Source organism: Apostichopus japonicus, chromosome 5 (genome assembly GCF_037975245.1).
Source record: "Apostichopus japonicus isolate 1M-3 chromosome 5, ASM3797524v1, whole genome shotgun sequence".
In the NCBI taxonomy this organism is placed as follows: domain Eukaryota; kingdom Metazoa; phylum Echinodermata; class Holothuroidea; order Aspidochirotida; family Stichopodidae; genus Apostichopus; species Apostichopus japonicus.
The window spans coordinates 14,018,874-14,043,421 of NC_092565.1; the positions used below are offsets into that span (position 1 = coordinate 14,018,874).

Sequence of the window (24,548 nt, forward strand, 5' to 3'; positions counted from 1 at the left end):
GCCAAAAGAATCGCGGCGGTAATAGGAGGTGCTACTTATGGAACGCGAAATGGACCACAACATGTGATGATCTAATTTTATACGTTCATGTACTAAAAAACATACGATCATGTACTAAAAATATACGATGATGTACTCAAATTTAAGATGTACATCAAAACATATACGATGATGTACTAAAAAACCTAAGATGTACATCAAAACATGCAAGGATGTACTATAAACGTAAGATGTACATCAAAACATATACGATCATGTACTGAAAACTTGTGATGATGTACTCAAATTTAAGATGTACATCAAAACATATACGATGATGTACTAAAAAAACTAAGATGTACATCAAAACATGCAAGGATGTAATATAAACGTAAGATGTACATCAAAACATATACGATCATGTACTGAAAACTTGTGATGATGATGAAAAAGCGTAAGTTACCAAAAAGTGGCGTATGAATATCCATTATTGTCATTTGAATACGTGTATGAATATCACTATGTGAGTGTCTATTTGGGCGGTGCTTATATCCGATGAATACACGGGGTCGCTATTATTTACTCCGTGGTACGAAGGTTAGTCTCAACGTACGTAGTCATATATACTTTCGTCGAAATAATAATACATGTAACGTTAGGGCTAGCCTATGCTTTAGTATATAGGCCTACCTTACTTAGCCTACGCGAGACACAAGTGTCAAGCTGTATCAGACGGAGTGTTGAGAAACGTGTCCCACCTCCATATCCATTCAATACCCCTCCCCGCCCCCTCCCCCACAAGAACTTCTCGCAGTGATACCTTCCAATGAAACTCCCAGCACTACATGTAAAGTGAATCCACTTAAAAATAAAAGTTGGTGGACTTGATGAGCTTAGTCATTGGTGGATCAGCCATTCCATACTTTTTATGAGAACCCTTCCCCATTCCCAGCCTGCCCACAAACCCAACATAATCTACAATAGGAATGAATAATGTCGTACATATATTCAATGGAGTTCAACCTCATTCTTTGCAAGAGTTGGCACATGAACAGCCAACCATTACCATCAGTATATTTTGTATATCTTCAGTTACATATTAATAAACGTGATAGGTCAAAGGGAAATTCCCTTAACAAGGACCTCATTTGTGATTAAAGTTCCTTTATGAAGGAACTCTATATTTGGGATCAGAGCCGTATATAGAGACTATATATACGGCCATGATTGGGATCAGAGCCGTCTCTGTAAAGGAACTCTATTTGGGATCAGAGCCTTATATAAGGCTCTGTTTGGGATTACATTACAGTGCCCTCCGTCTGTTCGGCAATTTATCCAGGGTAAGGGTCAACTTCAGTTCCTGGGCAAACAAAATATAACGGTTTTTAATAGTGATAAAAATTCTGACGTTGGTTAAAGCTTTGTTTCTTATCGCACGAGTTTGAAGGGCAACCAATTTGCATTCGGAATACAATAACTATTGAAAGTACGGCGGAGCCCATTTGGAAGTCTGGGGCGATATTACGATGTCTCGCACTTTGTCCTCTGTGAAGTCAAAAGCAAACTACATCACTAACACTAACAGGTGGGTAGGTATAGGAAGGGAATGAAGAGAGAGAAAGAAAACCGATTGCATGTTTGGGTATCTTCGCTATCAAGAATTTTACTTTTGTTTATGCTACGGTGGCCTAGATGGGACATGAAAACTTAATTATTTTATCTCCAAATTTTGACTAGTTTATCTCAGAATTTCACTTCTTTCCTCACAGGTTTGACGTGGTTTTTTTTTTCTCAAAAAGTCCACACTTTTTCTAGAATTTCTCAAACTATCATTGTATTTTGTTAAACTTTCTCTTCATTTCTTTTTTAGAATTTCTATAAAATCACCTCATAATTTCGATATAATTTACCTCAAAATTTCGATTACTTATTTCAACTATCGTCTATATTCTAAGATTTTCTGGAAATTTGATAGGCTATATCGTTCTTGAATATAATGAAGTGTTTATATAAAAATTGCGACTGTGTCTCGATCGTTTGGTTTCTTTTCTCAGAATTGCCAATATTTTATCTCAAAATGTCCACTAAATTCTCCAACATTATATGATATTAATTTTTCGACTTACATTCTTGAAACAGAAATGTTTTGTCTGAGAAGTAGTTTTTAAATATAAACTTTTCTTTTATGGCGGGTGGTGTTTTAACAAAATGTCGACTTTTCGTAGATTGAGGGGGGGGGGGGAGGAATACAAATTTCGGATTATTGTGTTCGGTATGTTATATAAAAATTTGATCATTTAACGGTAACTAGCTTTAATTTCCACGTACAGGAATTGAAATGGAGCATTTCCTTTACGGCCTTACCAATGCTTGTTAGAGGCAGCCATGCTTGTTGTGTAAATTTAGGCTCGTTCAGTTTCAGTGAATTGAAGTTTAGCTATATATTATTATACATGAAAATTATTTTGCTAAATTTCTTGTTGTGTGGTTTTAATGTTTTTAATTTTTATTGCAACCTCGATTAATTAGTTGAAATAAGTTGTAAGACCATGACCTTTTGTCCCTTGTATTAACTTGGTGGGTCCTGATGCCACAAAACCTTTGGGGCTCTGGGAAGTTCAATTTACCGCACTGGCCCGCCTATTACTGTGCCTCTGCTTCTGCCTCTGGGGCGAAGTCTACGGAAGCTGCATGCATGTAAAACAACAACTTACCAAAATACATGCCAGAAAGAGGAATGAATCTTTATTTCTATGAAATGTATCTCAGAACTCTGCATGGTGGGGATCCAAGGGGTAAAATCTCCGCAAGCTGTGGCGTTTTGATGTTGATATTTCTCGTTCTCTAGCAGCGACTTTCAAACACAAAATACACATGAGAACCTCAGTATCAACGGAGTGTATTTCAACAGCAAGGGCGGCGGAAGCACTTTTAATCTGGGGGGGGGGGGGCACCGACATCAAAGGGCACTTTGCAGAAATTCGATTGGACTGATGCAGCCTTATATTTAGTACCCTTTATAACTCTTATTGTTTTATCTTATTTGCGTATACACATCACTCCATCAACGCCCCCCCCCCCCCCTCAAGGAAAATATGCATACTAGCACTGCAATATCCAATGTGCAAATTGGGAAACAAGGAGCAAGTTTCCTTTTGAGACAAAAATGAGGTGAAATCATGTTAGTTGCTATTGTAGGAATCTTCCAAATTAGAGTTTATTTCTTGTTAATATCTTTAAAAAAAATTCCATTCGAAATAGCTCTGAGTTTGACCCACAGAAATTCATTAAAAGACAGTGGCGTAGCCAGGATTTGGAAAGTTGTATGCACGACTATCTGAGCGGAGCGCCACCATCGGTTGGCGCGGAGCGTACAAGAAAATTTTTGGTTTTACAAACCCCTCAGATGGCCGGAAACGGCCCTTCCCGAGTGTTCATTCTGGTTCCCTGGCCTCTTGCTAACTTGAGACACCTCAATTTTTATGTAGAAAAAGGGCACATATTTAACCTGAGGAAAAGTGGGGGCACGTGCCCCCTGTGCCCCCCCCCCCCGGTTCCGCCGCCCTTGTCGCCCTCAACAGGTCAAATCCCCGAAAACTGTAGCATTATGTTGACCTAATATTATCCAAATCAGGAAGTTTCTGTGGCAACTCCCTGTCCCAATCTGGGAAATGTAGAAACAAGGAAGTTTTAGAGACATATTGTATATATATGCCTAGTTTCTCTTTGTTGGTTTTTGATTTATTACTGTTACGTTCATTGCATAAGACCAGTAGGTTTTGCGATGAGCCCCGACCCCCTGGAAAATGAAGGTAGTAAAAAAAATGGAACCAAAAACTGTGCTCTTTCGATAAAAAATATCTCATAAAACATCTGAAGGAAAACCCTCACGCCACCGACATGTTGATGGTTACTACCGGTTCATTTTGGATTTTCTTTATTGTTATTATTATTGATCGGTATAAATGTACCGGTGTATTTAAATTCCATATCCATCCCTAAAGAAAAAATCAAAGAAAAGAAGTCTCAACACAAAGTTTGGGCCCTATAAGAATAGTGAAACTATTTCTGGGAGGTGGCTGGTTTTTCGTTATATTATAAACTAAAGTACCAGGCCAGCTGCAGACCATGCTTTATAAAGCCGAAGCCAGTGAAACTCCATTGACATTCAACGGCTGAGAGCCCTACACAAATTTACCAGGTGTAGTACCAGATAGCTCAACCTGTACCAATCCGCGTAACAACAACTGTACAACTTCCAAGTACTACGCGTATTACTGATTGATCACGCGTTTCTTCGCAAGGACTATACTACCAAACGATCGTGCGACGAACTCTACTCCGTTGGTCATCTACTTTAATACCATACCTTCCATTTTTAGCTGGAGTATTGCTTTGGTTAAGTCAAAGTGTTGACAATACATTTTTCTTTGAAACTGACGAAAGAACGTCACAATGTCTTCTGGAGATTCTAGTAGTACAACATCTGTCGACCACGAACCAAAGGTAAAAGACACCAAGTCAGAAATAAATAAAGTTGAGGACACAGCTGCTATAGTGCTAGGCTTTAGCCTTCCTCGTTGCACAGTGCGACTATTTGTTATTGCCTAAGTTGTAACGTAGAGCGAGGACTATCATAAACATCAGTTTAGTGGTAGCATGGTGTTGGTATGAAATTTGAATTCTGCATGATTTAGTATAAGTAGGTCCATGATGCTACTATGTTATCATGAAGATAATTATATGTTATACATAACAATAAATCAAAAATTTAAGAAAAAGTTTAGCTAGTACGGCTTATAATTACAGGCTGAACGTTCTTAGCCTGATTAAGTGTTACTGTTACTCAGTGTTACTGTTAGGCCAAGTAGCCTATAAAAAATTACCACAACTGGTGTGTAGCCTACTGTATTCACTTAATGACACTAACACTAATAACAGTAAGACCAAGTGGAGGAGTAGGCTAGCTTATGTTATGGTACTGTGACACATGAGCACACCTTTTCTCAAAACAGAACATTGTAATTATAATTGTTTCAAAGTTACATGTCAACCAATCATTTAAAGCAATGAAAGATATTAAGGTGATGTAGCCTAGGATACAGTACATTTGTGTCACCTCACTCTGTGGAGTGTGTTATCCATTTGTAGGCTTAAGTAGCTATACTGATAGACACTATAGCTGCTTTATATGAAAGTCAAGTTGTAACAACTTTTCAAGCACAAATCCAGTCTCAATGCAACCATCTAAACTTCATGCAGTGCACAGAATAAAGACCAAATTTACCACTCTATTCATGGTTAGGCACGGTAGATTGGAAGGAAAAGATGATGGGAGTTGGCCCAGAGAAGGGTCCAATAGGGTGCTAACATGTTACCAGTTATAAGGCTAGTTAGGTTGGGAAGTACAGTAGTAGAGTGGTGACAGGTAAGTATTATAGTTCTTGTTAGGGTTGGGCGATATATCGAAAATTATTATTATCGCGATAATTTGTTTTCATGACGATATTTTTTGAGGATTGAACAAATGACGATAATTTCTTGTGAAAGAAATTTGAAATAGATCTAGAAAAAAAGTTCTCCGTTTTATGTGTAAATGTTATTCTAGCATTTCATGGTTAAGACAGTTGAAAAGAAATATTTTCTCAACTTCATTTACTGACTTTTGAACTTCGTAAAAACCCGTTCTTTACAACATTGACTGTATAGAGAACAAAACTCTGAAAATCAGTAGAGAAATTACCAATTGTGTACGAAAAGTAAGTTGGTACACCTTTCTAATTTTACGTAAGATCGAGCAAAATACTTTCGAAAAATTCACGCGAAACTGGCATATCGTGCTAAATGCAACAAGTGTCATGTAAACAAGGCTCTAGTACACCCATTTATGAATAAACCAGAAGACCACATATGGTGTAAAGCGGGGGAAAGAAAGTATTTTCTAGAATTTCTAAAAAAAAATAATAATAATATCCTACCATAGTTAAGTGTATAGTAAATAGCCTAACCACTTCGTCGGTTACGGAACTTACGTAACAACAAAAACACAACTAATTGTATTTTGCGAAGTTGACGATTTCTACAAGGCCATGGAAACAATATTTAGCATTAAGTTAATCACGCCTGGTGGCCTAAAACATGGAATTACAAGGTTTACTTTCATAAAGATGGCCATACTATAGCTATTGGGGCCTTGATATCGTGCTATGTCTGTATGGTATAGACTGTGCCTCGTGTATAAGGGGAAATAGATTGTTTTGTTCATGCGGAGGAGTCGGTTGGCTTGAGGTGTGTTTTACTTACCTTAATGTTACGGGATATTTACCTACTTTCCTTGAACGTCTAAGATAATATTTCGCATAACTTTACGGATCCTTTACTGACTGACCTAATTAATTCTAGAGTGGAGCCAAAAAAGTTTACTCCATGAAAAGTTTTTTGGAACCGTGCCAAAAATGTTAACAAACAGGTGTTAGACAGGGGGGTTGTTTTGCAAGGTACTGTACCTGAGAAAATTTGAAGCACATTGTAGCCTACCGTGATATTTAAGTACGGTTGCACTGCAGTTGTAAACTGATTGTTAGGCAATCTAGAAACGGGGCTTTGCCGAACGTAGTTTGTTTCATAATATCGACAGTTTTGTAAGTTAAACTTTATAAAGATTGTAAGACATATTAATTCTCTTTTCATTTTATCACATAATATAGCTACTCTAACTTGTCATTTTAAAACTTTCATCAGTTTCGTGACAATTTAAATTCATAAAGTTAGTCAGTATTTTGAATCCTCAATTGCGAATTTTTTATCGCCAGACACGCAAAAATACTTAACTTTTCCTGGGGCCTTCGCCCCTGGACCCCCACAAGGGGTTCCACCCCTTGACTCCAACGGGGCTCTAAGGCGGGCCCTGAACCCCACGCCATTATGCTCGGTGTGTTTGCTGCGCGAAAACACCGGTGGGAAATCGGCAGTTGTTTTTAGTGTGTTCGCGAACACACTAAAAACAACAAGAACAAATTATCGTAATTATCGAAATATCGCGATAATTTTTGAACTATTTATCGTGACATTAAAAAGCAAATATCGCCCAACCCTAGTTCTTCTAAATACACAAACCAAGAAGTTTCATTTTTTTTTTTTTTTTTTCTGGGGCACTTTTGCCCATTTATCAGAAATATGCCATAACATTTAGCACACCCACAAGGTTTGTAGGGAAATCGGTCCTTGCTTTGAATTTTTCAACTCAAGACTGTTACAAGAATAAATCTAGACAAAGACCAAGATTCAACAGTTTTATTCATAGTCTGTGACAGTTGATATTTTTATGTTGTGCAAGTCGCTTTGTACCATTGATCAATGGCTATTATGTGTTAGTTATAAATATGTATCAAAACTTCAAATGTGAAGTATTTATTCAGCTGACATCTAGGATGTTTCATTATCCAAGTCCATATTGACTCTAACATTGGTTTTCAAACAGGAACTTTCCTACCCCCCCCCCCCCCATCCAGCCACCCAAATGTTTCACTTATAAATCATTTATGACAGAAGAAAGTATGTACACAGTAAAGCACATGCCCAAAGATCATGGTTAACTGTAAGACATTTCCTTAGATACTGTAGATAGGTCCATAAGGTTACTCAATAACCGGGCAACTTAAGTGTGTCTAATAGAGAAGATTTAAAGGAAGTCCTCTGTTCAAAGCAGTTATGTCTACATTTTTGCATAATTTTATCTATAGGTCAGATACAGACATAGAAAGTTCTACAAATTGCCAATAAATGTTGTCTAATTGGAAATGAATAAATATAGATGTGTGCACAATTGATACCTGGTAACAGGTACCCAAAATTAAGAAACTTGCATTCTTTATGATTTATAGCCAAAGGCAAAATTAACATTATGGTGTGTGGTTGTACAGAATGTGTCTATGTCACACTTAAAATTGCTTGCAAAACACACTATTCTCAAAGTCTTCTAGATAGGTGAACTTTAAATACTTGGCTTGTGGATTTATAGTACACTTAGTAAATGTAAGAACTGTATTGTGTTTTGGTTCAAGGCTGAATGGCATTTGAAGTCAAAATTGCAAGGCCATGTATATGTTAAAGAGTAACTCAAATGATTAAGCAAGGATAAACTTCATAGTTTGTAGATCCACTTTAGTACCAGAACTCTGTTGCTCTCTGTGGAGGTCAAAGGTCAATGGAGGACAATAGCCTGACACCTTGTAAACAGATAACTCCAAAAAGAAAGGTTAGGCACGAGCTTCATTTGCACTGTATATCAACCTTGGCGAGTTAAAGAACCAAATTGGTTTTCTTTTGTTTGTGTGGGGTTTTCATGTTTTTGTTTTTTGTGGAGGTTATCAGTCAACAGTGATCACAAGAATGCTATGGTAGTTTAGTAATTATTGTCTGAAAATCTTTAAAACATGGTAACCCAACATTAGAAATGGGTGTATTTTATACTTTGCATCTGAAACTGCCTTAGTTCGATAGAAGAATGCAACATGAAGACTATTTCACATATTTTGAGGTTTGCAGGAAAGGAAAGTAGGATATTATGATTATATCTCAGAATTCTTTGATTCGAGTCAGAGCTCCTGATGTCACACGATCTACACCCCTCAATTAAAATAAAAAAATTAAACCATATCAACAAAACCATATAAATTGTTGTCCATACTGGTAATGCAACTTGCTTTTTAACCAGTCAAGACTTTATCCTGCTCCATCAGGATGACACATATCAATATATGGCAATATTTTCTCAAATTCTCAAGGGATACTTTGCAAAATCACTGTTCCCTGTAAACTGTGACAGTATCTAATTTCAGAACTAATTGAATTATGCCTGGAGAAAAGTTCACACATCCCTGGTTCAGATGAGATGGTTCTGCCTTCATTAGATGAAAGAAAATCAAAGAATGAAAAAAATGGGGGGAAAAAGAAAAAGGGAATTTGTTAAGAAAAAGAAAACCAGCTGTGAAATGATATATAGATAGCATTTACATCAGTGCTACATAGAAGACTGAAATTTAATCCTGGTGTTGTTGAAAAGGGGGAGGGAGGAGTTTATGCTTGGTTAAATTGGTATAGATTCGCTTGTGAAGAATTGCTAAACGAAGTAGAGACTAGAAAGGTTACAGAGTACATGACTTGAAAATTAAGATCAGTGAAATAAATTTGTCTGCTATCAGGTGAGTTGGTTGAATGTTATAGTTTCTTCATGTTGACCGAAAGCACATGTTGGTATTAAATTGTTCCATCGGGCATGCCTTTATTTCAAACTAACTTGAGTGTCTGTTATATGTATTATTGGATAAGACTATTTAAGACTATCGTGTGCACGATGCGGCTCTCATTGCGACGCACCCGCAAATTCTCTGCAGCTGCCGAAAATGCTTCACAAACCCCTATTAACGCAACCTCCCAAACCCTATCAATTATGTCGGAGCCATCTTTTTTATCCAGCGATAATTTTTCAACTGAAAGAGTGAATTCAGTGAGTATCACAGAAAAACAAACATGAAGCCATTGGAAATTTGTATAATATGTAAGGGCCTACTTGTGATAGGACAATTGAATGCAACTGAAAGAAAATGCACTGATGTTTCAGTAGTCTGTAGTCAAACTTATGATGGGGTTTAAATAACGAAAAATAATCAAAATCATCTCTTAACAGCTCTGCTTCGAGGAAATCACTTTGAGCTTTCTAGTAAATTTGATTAAAGACTACAATACTCTTTCACTTTGTGGTGAGGTGTGATTAATGGCAATATTGTTCTTCAAGTTAAAGTGTTCAATAACCAATAAAAGCAAACAGTAGAATGATACCTGTAGTCTGCAGGGAACTTAAAACCATCCAGTTCTAGTTCTTAAAAGAAATTGCTCTGTAAAATATGCTGGTACAGTGAAATCAATGTATATTTGTTGCTTTACATAGATATATGTTTAAAATGATGACACTTACAGTGAGTTAAATGTGTATTTAAATAAATTCCCTGGGAGGTGTCAAAAAATGCCTCTCTCTTCAGGATTGCTTTGAGTGCTTTCTGAGTTTAATAAAATCCTCACTTTCGACCAAGAAATAGCATTCCTTCTTGTAATCTTTGACCTATTAAGAGAGTCTGAATTTTTCTCACAATGTTAGGAGGTCAGCCTCTATAGCAGCTCACTGCTGTGAGTTACAGTAGGAAAATTCAATTTTGGGGATGGTACACATTGATGATCAAATCCAAGTGAAATGACTGTGTTGAATCCAGTAGCAACTCCCTGATTGGATATCACTCACATGTACATGTGATGGAAGATATTATTCCATCATGTTCTCTTTCTGTCTGGTATACCCCTGTTAATGGAGGGTTTGTATAGTGCAAAGGCCTCATATATAATGTATTGAGCTGACTGATGACATTGATTGCAACAGGATGTTTGGCTGTTTGGTACTACCAAGAACTGCCACTGACCCTCCTGTTGCCCCCATCATCACAGACCACCCTGAGTCCTACTTACTTTTAAGGTGACTTATGGTTCAAACTAAGGCAACTATCAACAACAACAGCTACCAATATTTAAATTCAAAAGGTGGTTAGGTGTACTGTAGGTTGAAAATATCACTAGGATTCATAACTGTAGATTATGTTCCAGTCTACCAGTCACAAAAGTATTTGACCCCTAGCTGGGTATTGTAGCCTTTGTCAATCTTTTCAAATAGGTTGTACAGGTCCCAGCACCTGATTTAAAGGAAATGACAAGACTGCTCTAAACATAAAGAAATGTTTTGTCACTTATTGAAAGGAGTCAGTCGACCATCTTGTAGAGTGCTGGCTAAAATTTTGCTATTGCAACAAAACTAAATATAAAGGACCTGGTTATGTGGAATGTAACCCATGTTACAGTTAGTTTCTGTATAAAATTATATCTTGTAATTGATTTTGCTTCCCCTTCTTACCCTGTCTCCAAACTACATCTGTACTATCCTATCAACCTAAGCTACATGACTTTCTAAAAGCAGCTGTTTGCATTCAGTACATGTATGTATGATAAATTTTAATAGTTATTTTGTATGCAGAATTCTCGATTAAGAAAGGTGGTTGAACAGCTGATCAGTCAAGTTTGATGAATGTCAAATAATGCGAAGAAAACCGTCAATCTTGAAGATTTCTGCATTTTATAGAGTCTGTGAATGACAAAAGTTACAAATTTGAATGAAATAATGAAATACCAATTATTAGAAAGCATGGTAAAAAACTGATTGTCTTAGTTTGTTGATTGCCATCTGGTAAATGAGTAAAATTGTGGTAGGTTTGGTAGAATCTGGGAATTTATCAAACCAAAATCAAAAGAGACTGCTCTAACCTGGCCTTTAATTCACTGTAAACTGTGGATATGATATGATTGAACGTGTGAAATGCACTGATTTTGTTAAACGTCATCAGAATTGGCCTCAAATTTGACCAGGCTTTAAAATTTTTCAAAAGTGCATTGTTGTTTACCTGTACAGGCTCTTATTTTCAAAATAATTCCAAGCCAATGAGGATTATTTAACTATTAATATATTTTATTATTTTATTATTATTAGACATATATCACAGTGTGGGTAACTTCTTTTACAGTGGTAATAGAATGCTTCAAGGTAACATTATGAGCATGGGTGACCATTACTAGACTCAAATCGAGCATATTTGGGAACAATAGTGATGACCTTGAATGCCTCAGTTATTGCAATTTTAAAATAGTTTCAGAAGCTGCTGTTTGCAGCCTTTAGATGTTTCGTACCCTCTGGATTGCAAGTCTAACAACCAGAGACAGATGACTTGAAAAACCATACATTGATGTATGCGAATTGCTTTCATTATGTTAGATCTTTCAAGAATGAACCAGGTTTGTTAGTACCGTGGAAGTGTACAGCAGTCAACATCATTTTTCAGTTTATTCTCAAAGAGTTCATATACTTTTCAAATCATGGAAGTCTTGTCATCTCAGATCTTCTTATAATTGATTCACTCTCTGTAATAGAACTTTATCAAGTAAACTTGTATTACGTACCTACGTACCCCGGTGGGAAAGGTTCAGGGTTTAAAAGAGAAGGCAGCTTGTTAATACACACTGATCATCCTTGAATGGTGTAATAGACAGTAGATTAGTGTGTCCCTCAATAAATTAGTTGGGAGGTTATAATCAAATTTACTGTTAAGAAATGGTCAAAGTATCGGTAATTAGTAGTGTGGTATAAATATCCCAAGGCTAACTTCAATGTATGGTATTTGAATCTGTTAGAGATGTACACAGTGTATATGCAAGGCCTCAATTTAGCCGGTTCAAAGGTTTAATGATTGACGAAATTGATCCAAAAGTCTTACAAAATTGATAGTACTTCAATAGTTACGACTTTCACCACCAATAACCGAGTTGATAAATGAATCCAGATCAGTTGGAATGGGTATTGGCCACTGTTTAAATATACCTTGCTGGATTTTGGATAGTAGGCACTATATAATTTCTTTTTGATTGATTGATTGGTAACTGGTATTTTTCGTACATGTTTGGGTTTAATTTTCTGTAATGTAGGTATGGGCCACGGAGCAAATAAATAGTGAGGATACCATGTTTATATCAGTGTACACACCGACTGACCATAGTCACATTGTACTAACTGGAGTCCTTAGCATGGATGGACAGTGTGGTTAGAGTCTCAATTTGTAACTGCATTTCTAGTTTTTGCACTATAGTTATCTCATTGATCAAGGTCACTAAATATATTGCCTAAACAATTTTCCATGCCAGAAGGACACCTATCGTTTATAGTTTACTGCACACATTCCTACAGTACGCTCTTTAAATCGTTTTTTTATGAAAGGTCGTTGATAGACAGGAAATTGGACAACCTGAATATTTCATCCAAAACTAGCCGGGTTTTTATTTCGCTCCTTTTCATACCCTGAATGATTTTGTGGGTGAATGGATTGTAGAGACTGAAAAGGAAAATCAACAGATATTTGTGAAGTATTAGGGAATATTTCAAAGTATTTATAAGGAACATGATAGGGATAGTGTTACTGTTACCTGAGAGAATGCGAGTTGGTGTAACAACTGTACTTTGTAAAGTAAACAGGTTCTGCATACTTGATAAATGTATAACGTGTAATTGCCGTTGTGTAATAGTGCACAACACAAAAGACATACTACAGCCTGCTGTTCATGGACATAATAATGCGCATGAACTAGTGAAACTAAGGAAGTGCACAGAGGAAGTTGTATATGAATCAGGTTTAACTCAAGTTGACTAATTATGAAATAGATTTATGAAGACAAAATTTGTGCTTAAAAGAATAGTCCAGGTCAAAATTTCTTGTTGATATGTTTAAGAGGAACATAATCTAAGCATTTGGGTGAAATTTGCGTTCAATTCCTACATGTACCGTTTTTGAGATATTGACAGTTGAAGTTGCCGCCTTTTGTATCAAAAGTGAACTTGGAGCAACAAGTGTGACGTCATTGCACACTGATAAATAATGTTTTGTTTTCCTTTAAGATTTACGTCTAATTTTAAACACCACAATTGGATGCATCCATAATGTGAATGTACCATAGGTATTGGTATTGTATAAAATTCACTCCCCCTTTAGACAAACTGGTAACCCTATCCAATCCAAGGTCAAATCAATAGACTGAAAAATAAAGAAAAAACAAAACATTATTCATCAGTGTGCAACTATGACATCACACCTGCTTGATTCAAGTTCACTTTTGGTAGAATATCAGATAACTTCAACTGTCAGTATCTCAAAAACTGTATTTGGGAATTCAATTCAAATTTCTTCTGACAGATTAGATTATGTTCCTCTGTAATACCGGTGCTGTGGCCGAGTGGATAGAGGTGATGGCATTTGAATTTTGAAGCAATGAGGCTCAGCAATCGTGAGGTTCCTTTAAGTTTGATAATTTTCTCTTCTCTATTTGCCATCTGGAGCTTGTGTATCTTAAAATGGCACTTTGTTTCCTCAAACTTTACTGTATTGTTTTTCTCTGTTTTTTTTTCATTGCAGGGTCATGTCGTATACACTGAGAACCATGGAGCCTTCAGTTGCTACGTGCAGGTAGAGTAACTTCACAATACTGCCTTTTCTTTCCATTGCTGAGTTAATAACTTAGCGTATTTTGCCTTCATGTTTGGTTTATATTCTTCGTGTTTGACGCCGAACCTGTCTCTCTGCTTCTAGATCTGCTAATCCACTAATCATGTCATACAATCTGTTAACCTTTGACATTGCAGTGTTACTGTGTAATATTTTTATCATTTGGAGGCTTTTTGTTACCCTCTGGTCGTGTGTGTAAGTTCAAACTCCATTTACAAACTGGTGGATCTGGAGATTTAAGACAATGACTCACAAACATCAAGGGATAGTTGATCGACAAGTCTAGTGTCAGAATTCAAAGAATATTTCACATAATTATCTCAATAGACACTGACATCTTCCCATATTGGACTTCCTTTCCTTGCCTACCTGTCTCCTCACAACCCCAGCACTATGTCCCTACAGTACCTAGAGTGCACTGGTGACCTTTTACAGTAAGTGCTGCATTCCCTTACAGTAGCTCTACCAGCCAGTGTGCCAGGAAGTGTTTTTCAGTGAGAGTGCTGAGGTTTGCAGGAGACAGGTAAGCTCCTATCTTGTAAATATCCAAACCGGGTAAGTTTTGGGATACCTGCCAGACGTGCATTCCCAATAAGATGAAGTTAACATAGCTTTATCAATGGGTCAGATTGCATGTTTTATTCATGACCTAAGCAGCTGGTAACTCGTAGAAACAACCACTGTGTTTCAATAACGACCTCGCTAATTGGAGGACCCCTTTTCACATTCTCCATAACAAATTGGTTGTGAACTCCCTGGTTTACAGACCTTTCCTCTATATGTGTCAGTGGACTTGCAAAAATAAGTATTGAAATTTTCCAGCATAAGACCGACCTTTTGAATGGAAAGCCACTGTTTGATGAATTAGACTTCAGCCCCCAAAATGGTAATTGTAAATAGAAACCAAACTAACAAGGGCCTTGTCACATTAGGTGTGGCTTAATACTAATTGTGTACTTACCTTTTGTACTACAGTGTTTTCCCCTCCAACACTCCCCTTTCTCTGTCAGGAGTACAGCCATAAAGTGGGCTGGCTTTATTCATGCTCAAGGCCTCATACCTGTTAATGTGTAACTGTCCAAACTTAAATCTGTTCTTGATGATATTTCAACTGTCGATTCATATCCTTGTACAGCTCTAACACCACAACTCAACTCTTACCGAGATCCGATAAGATTTATCTTCTAGATCAGAGAAACAGCCTACTATCACCCCCCCCCCCTCCAATCCATCCCCATCCTCTTTAAAGTGTAATGTCCAAATAGCATCATTATCCTCTTCAAATGCATTTAGCTTAAATTCATTTTTTGGTTCCTTGCTGAAAGCAAAGGAACCTATGTATTCAGGTTGGCGTGTGTGTGTGTGTGTGTGTGTATGTGTGTGTGTGTGTGTGTGTGTGTGTGACGCTTAAGCTTGTATGCACGATAACTCAACAAGGGATTGACTGATCATGATCAAACTTGGTGGGTGGGTGGCCCATAGTGAGTAGATGAACCCTATTGTTTTTGGTGCCCACAAAGGTCACCAAAGGTCAGTTATGGTCCAAAAACCCAAAATACTAAAACTGCAATAACTCCCAGTGCCAATGTGCGACAAGGTTGATATTTTGGGACAAGTTGTGAACTGGTTAGGGCAATATTTTGAAACTTAACGGTCATGTGATCTGAGGTCACCAAAGGTCAATTAATGTTAAAAAACTAGTATTTTTGTGATAACTTGAGAACGAATTGTCCGTTAGGGTTGGGAGTTGCTTCAGTGTAATCCAATTGTCGACCCACATCTGGGTGACCCTTGACCTCAATTTGACCTCTGGTGACCTTTTCATGTTTTGGGGATTTTTACAGTTTCGATGCTATTTTCAGATGTCAAAGGTACCTTCCGATCATAAATATCGATAGGTTGACCCCCGTGTGACCTTTGTGTGCGAACTTATATGGGGTCAAAGTTTTCGGTCAGAGTTAGGATGGCTGTACAGACTTATCGTGTTGATTTTTGGAATCAGCAGATCAAACTACATTTGAAACCAAGGTCAAAAGGTCAAAGGTCACATTAGAAAAAATGTGCTTAGTTTGGGAGAAAACGGGCGAAAAAGAAAATGTTTGGTTTTGATGCTAGATTTGGATATCAAAGGTACCTTCCGATCAAAAATGTCAATGGGTTGACACCCGGGTGACCTTTGTGTGTAAAGTTATACAAGGTCAAAGTTAATTTTCAGACATTTAATGCAATAACTCCCAGGGCCAAGGTGTAACAAGGTTGATATTTTGGGACAAGTTGCAAATGGTATAGAGGAATATTTTCAAACTTAACGGTCATGTGATCCGAGGTCATCAAAGGTCAATTAATGTTAAAAAACTAGTATTTTCGGTGAGAAAATGGGCAAAGAAAAAAATGTTTGAATTCTTACAGTTTTGATGCTATATTCACATCTCAACAATCAAAAATGTCAATAGGTTTACCCCAGGTGACCTTTGTGTGTGAAGTTATATGAGGTCAAAGTAAATTTTCAGACATTTAGTGCAATAATTCCCAGTTCCAAGGTGTGACACGGTTGATATTTAGGGACAAGTTGCAAATGGTATAGGGGAATATTTTCAAATTTAACGGTCATGTGATCCGAGGTCACCAAAGGTCAATTAATGATAAAAAACTAGTATTTTTGCGATAACTTGAGAACGAATTGTCCGTTAGGGTTGGGAGTTGCTTCAATTTAATCCAATTGTCGACCCGCATCTGGGTGACCCTTGACCTCAATTTGACCTCTGGTGACCTTTTCATGTTTTGGGGATTTTTACAGTTTCGATGCTATTTTCAGATGTCAAAGGTACCTTCTGATCATAAATGTCAATGGGTTGACCCCCGTGTGACCTTCGTGTGCGGAGTTATACGAGGTCAAAGTTAATTTTCAGACATTTAATGCAATAACTCTCAGTTCCAAGGTGTGACACGGTTGATATTTTGGGACAAGTTGCAAATGGTATAGGGGAATATTCTCAAACTTAACGGTCATGTGATCCGAGGTCACCAAAGGTCAATTAATGATAAAAAACTAGTATTTTTGCGATAACTTGAGAACGAATTGTCTGTTAGGGTTGGGAGTTGCTTCAATTTAATCCAATTGTCGACCCGCATCTGGGTGACCCTTGACCTCAATTTGACCTCTGGTGACCTTTTCATGTTTTGGGGATTTTTACAGTTTCGATGCTATTTTCAGATGTCAAAGGTACCTTCTGATCATAAATGTCAATGGGTTGACCCCCGTGTGACCTTCGTGTGCGGAGTTATAAGAGGTCAAAGTTAATTTTCAGACATTTAATGCAATAACTCTCAGTTCCAAGGTGTGACACGGTTGATATTTTGGGACAAGTTGCAAATGGTATAGGGGAATATTTTCAAACTTAACGGTCATGTGATCCGAGGTCACCAAAAATGTCAAAGGTACCTTCTGATCATAAATGTCAATAGGTTGACCCCCGTGTGACCTTCGTGTGCGAAGTTATACGAGGTCAAAGTTAAAAAATATTAATGAGGTCACGGGTCAAACGTGAAAAACTCCCAAGTTGCAATAACTTGGCTACTATTTATTGGAATTTCGTCAAACTTGGTATGATGATATTGGTAGATAGTCTCCACACACTGATGTGTGTTGCAATTGATATCATGCATGTTTATAAGGGGGGGGGGGGGGGGCCTAGCATTATTTCGTTATGAAAAGTTTGTATGCACAATAACTCAACAAGGGAATGACCAATCATTACCATACTTGGTGAGTGGGTGGCCAATAGTAAGTAGATTAACCCTGTTGATTTTGGTGCTCATATCATGAATATTAATGAGGTCATGGGGTCAAACGTGAAATACTCCAAATTGCAATTACTTGGCTACTATTACTAATGGGAATTTCGTCAAACTTGGTATGATGATAATGGTAGATAGTCTTCACACACTGATGTGTGTTGCAATTGATATCAGGGCTTAGCATTACTTTGGCAACAAAAGTTTGTGAGCATAAATTACTGTTGTTGTATTAGGGCTTTGTTAGAAATTTCCCTATGAATGGAACTAATGAACAGCAGCAAGGAACCATGAAATGTTTTCATTCTGGTTTTTTAAATGAAATGGAATGAAAATACTCAAATATATTGTAGACTTGATTGGGGCTTCATTAAAACTTTGTTATTTTCGGGATTGCCTTATTGATTTTTAATTAAGGGGCTAAACCTTTGTTACCCCCTGTGAAGGTAAATCCTGAGCTTTTGGACAATTTTGCAATTGGTCTAAACAGTGTCAACATACAGTACAGTAGTTGTCATTAAAAGCAGCCTCAAGAAGTAGAAATAGGGAGCCTTTAAGCTTAGCCGGATTTGTGTCATCATCAGCTTATTACAAAAATTATAAATTGTAAGTACTGCAAAATTACCTCCTGTTGAGATCTCATTAGGTGCTTCATAAAATTTTCTGTACATTACAAACCGTGCAATCCCTGTGTTAGGTCACTGCTGTCTTTCTTGAAGAAAGTAGAACCGTGTGCTGCGTGTTTCCCAGTTGCCGTTTGTGTTTGCAATGCAATACAAATCCATCGGGTAGATGTAGGAGTGCACAAAATACAAATTGTTTAGTGTGTTGACTTCTTGAAATTTCATAAGTGGTAGTTATATATCTTTGAGTGGGCATAGGTTTATAACTTTTCAAATACTTTGCCTAAAAAATATCAATTATCAACCCATGCCCCCCCCCCCAGCTTAAAACATACAGTCCATGTTAAACACATTTGCAGCTGTGTACTCCATAATATATGTATCACGATGGCATGATGATGATTGCTTGTGAAGATACACTTATTTTTGTGTTGCTAAAGCACAGAAAGGAGACAGAAATAACTGACAGTACAGATTCATGACACATCTGAAACTATCTGCTTGAAGTTCTTCCTCCTCCCCCCTACCCCATCCCTGTCCTATCACCATCCAATTAAAGCAAAACATTGGTCATCCATTAATTGGCATATCAAAAGACGAGTTAAGAATTTCGCTGTTTTTTGAGTCCAGCATACATTATGCATATTGCTTGTAAGAGTAATGACAACTTACTTTCGCAGGTTTGCATCTAGACTTCACACCTTGCTTTGTTTGGTCTTGTTATACTTGCAAGAATTTTGCAAATGGAATGTTCTATAAATGTAGTACAGGTAACGTACGTGACTAATGAACACACCTACAGCGTTCATTTGTTTCAATTCTCTAATTCAGTTTCATTTTTTTTTTTTTTGCATGTCACGGTACAATGAATAAGTCAAATAAATAAGAATGACAGATGTGAAAGGAAGTGATCTAAAAACCCCTTTGGGCTTATCCAGAAGAAAACTACCTGAAAAAGAAGTAGCAGAAAATAAGAACCTCCCAAACGTATGCATCCCCTCGACTCCTATCCCACCAAAACATCACCCCCATCCTACCACCACCCAAGAGAACAATGGTTGCAATTAATAAAACATTTTGAGGTATAGTTTAACATGCTGCCTTAGAGAAGCAGCTGAAGGCTTGACAATTTAAAAGTTACGGGAAGCTTATTCCATGGGAAGCTTATGTAACAAGAAGCTTATTTCTCGTTACCTTAACACTGTATGCCTATAACCACCATGATGCATCTACGTCACAGAGAAGTTATAAAAATACTACTGTTAAGACTGCCGCATACAATTATGCAAAAACTGTGATTTTGAGATGTTGAAAAACTTGGAAACTGATATCAGAATTCAGTACTTAATGACTTCCTTCATGCAGCACTGAAGTACACTCACCAATGACGGTTGCTTCCAGACGTTTACCTTCATGTCGCAATGACATGCATTCTCTTAAACCCAGCGAGATTCATTCTCGTCAGTTACCAAAGCAATTGACGTAATATCAGAGTAAACTCGATGATTAGATGTCAACATGCGTAGGCGGGGAGCCTGCAGGGGGTATGTCGAGATCATGGGAGGAGGAGGAGGAGTGGAAGGGAATTTATGGCACTTTGCACAATTTGGAGATTTAATAGACAACAATTGCAGTACAAGGCACTGGTATAGAGATGGAAGGGACGAGGAGATGCCCTGAATACAAATTATTCCGGCTCAACTGGGACTTCACCGATTCACGAAATAGGGAACTATAAGTTAATCTCTTGGCATATATCAATGAGACATTTGAGCATCCTGAGTACATACATGTGCGACGTAGTAGCGTTTGTCAAGTTCATTCATGTTTCGCAAGATTCCCTGAGTACGAACTGAGAAATTGCCTAATACTGTTATTATGTCCTTTTACTATGGGAAGTAGTAACTGGAAGAGGGAATGACACTATAGGAAATGAGTTACATAAATATATATACAGTTCTAAATCTATTTTGCCAACAATTTGCTATCAAGTAAATTGTTTCTAGAAGAAAGTAGTTTCGAAATGGTTTGAATTTGTATACTGTATTAAGTATTGAACATTTTCTGTTGATTTCTTTAGTATATATAGCATTTCACTTGTATGACATTTTCGTGTGACACTTTTCATTAAATTAAAAAAGTACTAAAGAAGAACAATGTACCATTAACTATTGCAATACAGTATGCCTTTGACCACAAAATAATTAATTATTTTTGATAATTAGTGATGTTAATTAGTTTTAGATTAAGCCCCTCCGTACATCGCCAGCTGATCACAACCCGACTCAACTCGACTGTTGACACTTGGACAATCATGGATTATAGTCGACTTGTGTGCGTTTGCTTAAGATCACCACCAATCAAGATTTTGCCAGTACTAAGTTGGTCTGGCTTCAGTCAGTAAAACTGAACAATGTAGCGTTTTCCCGCGATTGGCAAAAGGTGGTAGTGCCCGACATGAACTAATGCAGTTTTAACAAAATGGAACCTATCATTGGTGAAATAATTTTGCACATGACCTAAACGAGAACTGGTTGATCACAGAAGACAGTCTTTTGTGTATGCTCATCACTCCTTCAGTGTGTGGGGCAGGGGGAGGAGCAGGGGGATGGTATCAGTTGTTAGACCATAGATCTACTGTGCAGTGATACTATTGAATGTTCTCATCTAAACTGGCACGGAATCACATCGCCTGTTAGTTTCCGGTTTCTAATATGTTTTGGCAGATCAATGATTTCAAGTTTAGTGTGGATTGATTAATGCCCAGAAGTACATGTTAACAGAAGCAGCATGTAACTTAACGTAACACAAACAGTTGATAGCTACGTAAACATACAAAGTACTTGCTTGCATCTGACTGCACAGACTTTATATACCGGAGTAACTCGGTTAAATATTACCACCGAATTGCTTTGTAGATTTCATACCGTTCTTCCATAAACCACAATGATGTAACTTTGTGTATTTATTGGCTATTAAACAAGAAGTGAATGTTTTCTATCTTGATCAAATTTATCATGTGGTCCTCATCTTTATATCTTACTTCCTACATAGTTATTTGTGTATGTCGTAACTTCGATTAAGCTATAAAACTGAAAGCAGTTTGTTCTCAAGAAGGAAGGAATGAAACATTATGAACAATCAAAAGTCTACTTTAGATCATATTATTATAATCAGGACAATCTATTCCGATTAAACCGAGCCAAGTTGGTTCAAAATCCTGCAAGCTTGCTTACTGGCTGTAATATCTTTATAGATATATGAGTTATGGGGAAATTGTATTTAGATAGCTACAGTGTGCCTGTGCGGTACACACACGTATATATACATCTGAAAGTGGGTGATTGGGACAATACCAACAAGGAAGAAACCGAATGTCAGTACAGACAGTTTTAAGTACAACTAGGGTAATAGGTCATATCATGAATATCACAACAATCTACTCTAGGTTAACAACTGTGGCAATGTTAGAAATTGTGGTAACTGCCCACCAGTTGGAAATCTGGAATATATTACATTTTAAAGTTATTACAAATTGTCCTCATGTCTGCATTGCTCTTTTCTGAGGTTCACATCAAATCTGTGAATTGATATGATGATAGAACTGTTTGTAATTGGTTTGAACCACAGGCTGGTCAATAAACTTAGTGCAATTAACATCTGTTATATAGGCTTGAAGCAGGGAAATGGTTGGTCGATACAGGCAGTAAGGCATGAGTTTTGTAGATCAAATGTTGTTACAATACAAACCTTTGCCTGTGCCAATGTGTTGGGAGTAAAATTACACATTCTTTGCAAAAAAAGTTTGAAGTCTGCACTGTATATTGGGGGTGGGAGTAGTTCTAAATTTGAATAGATTCTATAACTTGTTATAAAATCTTCTGTCCCAGTTTACTATCAGATGCTAAAGTATTCTTTTAGTATGCCTTAGATTGAGAGCCAACATACAATTTAATAAACTAATTGTGGTGTTATGCCATGCGCCTACAAGATGACTACCTTTAGGCAAAATGTTTACTCTGCATTGTATGACAACAAGGGGAACTTTAGAGCATTGCACAGGATATAGGTTTCAAGCATTGTAGGATATATAGGTTTCAAGCATTTGAATATGTTTCAAACATTGTATGATATATAGGTTTCAAGCATTATAGGATATATAGGTTTCAAGCATTTTATGAATATAGGTTTCAAGCATTGCGGGATATAGTTTTCAAGCATTGCATGATATAGGTTTCAAGCATTAAGCTCCTTATGCCGTCTGTTGTCCACATCATGTCTTTGCTCTTTCAAAACTCAATGAAGTGGCATTTAATAAGTGAAAGTGAGTTGCGTAATAAAGTGATTTATCACTTGAGCATTTGTATCAATTTATTTGTTTATTGAAGATACTTTATGGTCAGTAAAACGTCTACTGTGCCTCCACCTGAATTCCGTTCCTTTGACATCTTGATAAACACAGTAATTCATTCAAACTGCAACTCACCCCTGTAAATTGGCAGTAACTCATTAGGGGGAGGGTGGGGGTGCCTCAGCTGTGAGTCTCTTAACACTACCAGTTCGGGCTTGTGCTCTAAATATATGGGGCACATTTTCTTGAAGCAACATCACTATCTTTTTGGAATTTCTATAACCAGTTATATCAGTATTGTTACTAGGATTTTAAAAGTTGCGTGCGCGGGACGTAACGCATGGGCGGCGATCATGGGGGGACGGGGGGGACATGTCCCCCCCAATATTTTAGGTGGGGGGATATAGTATCTAATATCCCCCCCAATATTTGGTGGCATAGTTTTTTAAGCATATGTTTTGTATTTTTTTTATGACATCGCTAGTAATTTCAAAATAGAAAATGCTTAGATGCAACTTACAAGGCCTGGGAAGTGCCATTTCCAGCGATCAGGGAGGCATTTTCGGCCAAAATTTTCTTTTGCGCTTCGCGCAAACTAATGGGGGCGATACGCTTAGAAAGTCTGGGTACAAGCTTTGCCCCTCTCTTGGCAAATTCCTCGCAAGGCGCCTGTCTAACCGTGTCACAATTTGTTACTATATATATGACCGAAAGTAGTTTTTACTTTTTTTCGAAATGAATAGCTAGACGGACCGCATCCGTAATGAAATTTGGTTTGCATCTTTGTGTAAGTACGTATATGATCCACATCGATATGGGTTCACCGGGTTTCTATTTGGCCTCTTTCCTACACGATTTCTAACCGCAGGTGCATAGCCAAGGGAGGGGGGATGAAGGGTGGAGACCGCCCTCCCCCTCGAGCATATTTTTTGGGTATATTTTTTATGATATCGAAGTTTTATAGTAGCTGTTATAAGAGGTTTTAATATTTGTACACCAATAATTTAACTGTGTCTGAATTTTCGAAAATTCCTTGACCAACATTCTTCATCATATTTCCCTCTACTCGTGCAATTTTGACCGGTCTGTTAGGGGTTGAGGGTTTTTTTTCTTATTGGTTGTCCATAGATGAAATTTTGTACAACATTATGGGTATGTTTTGAAGTGAATTTATTATTCAAATTCTGAACAAATAATGGGCTTAAAACCTTGAAAAGTGGGGCTGATTGTGGGGCGTTACGTAGAATTACCTAAAAAAGCAATGATCCACAGGAGATGCAATGAGGTCGAACATGATGTGTGACTGGTGACAATCTTGAAAAAAGGTTATGAATGAAAAAAAAACTATTAGGAAAAACTTTGTTCTCAGGCAGAAGTGTACATCTGGTTGGTCAGTTTCAAGCCCGAGAAGTGCCATTTCCGGTGATCTGGGGGGCTATCAAAACCAGAAATTTTCTTGTACGCTGCGCGCCAACCAATGGTGGCGCTCCGCTTTAATAGTAATTCGCCTGCATCCAAGCAAATGTCCCCCCCAATATTTGAAACAGATCGCCGCCCCTGACGTAACGTCTTAATAATGTTTGCGTCCACTCAGAAAAACTTGCCTCCCTACAATCCTCCATGAAAACATACACATAAAATACCTCTACAGGAACT

The 24,548-nt window shown here is 37.4% G+C and overlaps 1 protein-coding gene across 4 annotated transcripts in view; it reads left to right on the top strand.

Moving 5' to 3' along the window:
- Window positions 1-4,175: 4,175 nt before the first annotated feature.
- The window catches only part of LOC139967746 (uncharacterized protein ZK1073.1-like), an 85,511-nt gene continuing 65,138 nt past the window's right edge, over window positions 4,176-24,548 (top strand). For 2 of the 4 annotated variants that reach the window (XM_071971799.1, XM_071971798.1), the window contains exons 1-2: window positions 4,178-4,485; window positions 14,034-14,084. In XM_071971799.1, coding sequence (XP_071827900.1) covers window positions 4,435-4,485; window positions 14,034-14,084 — 102 coding nt within the window. In that variant the 5' untranslated portion in view covers window positions 4,178-4,434. Of the gene's footprint in view, window positions 4,486-14,033; window positions 14,085-24,548 lie in introns of all 4 variants that reach the window. The other 2 variants (XM_071971801.1, XM_071971800.1) reach the window with 2 other exon arrangements.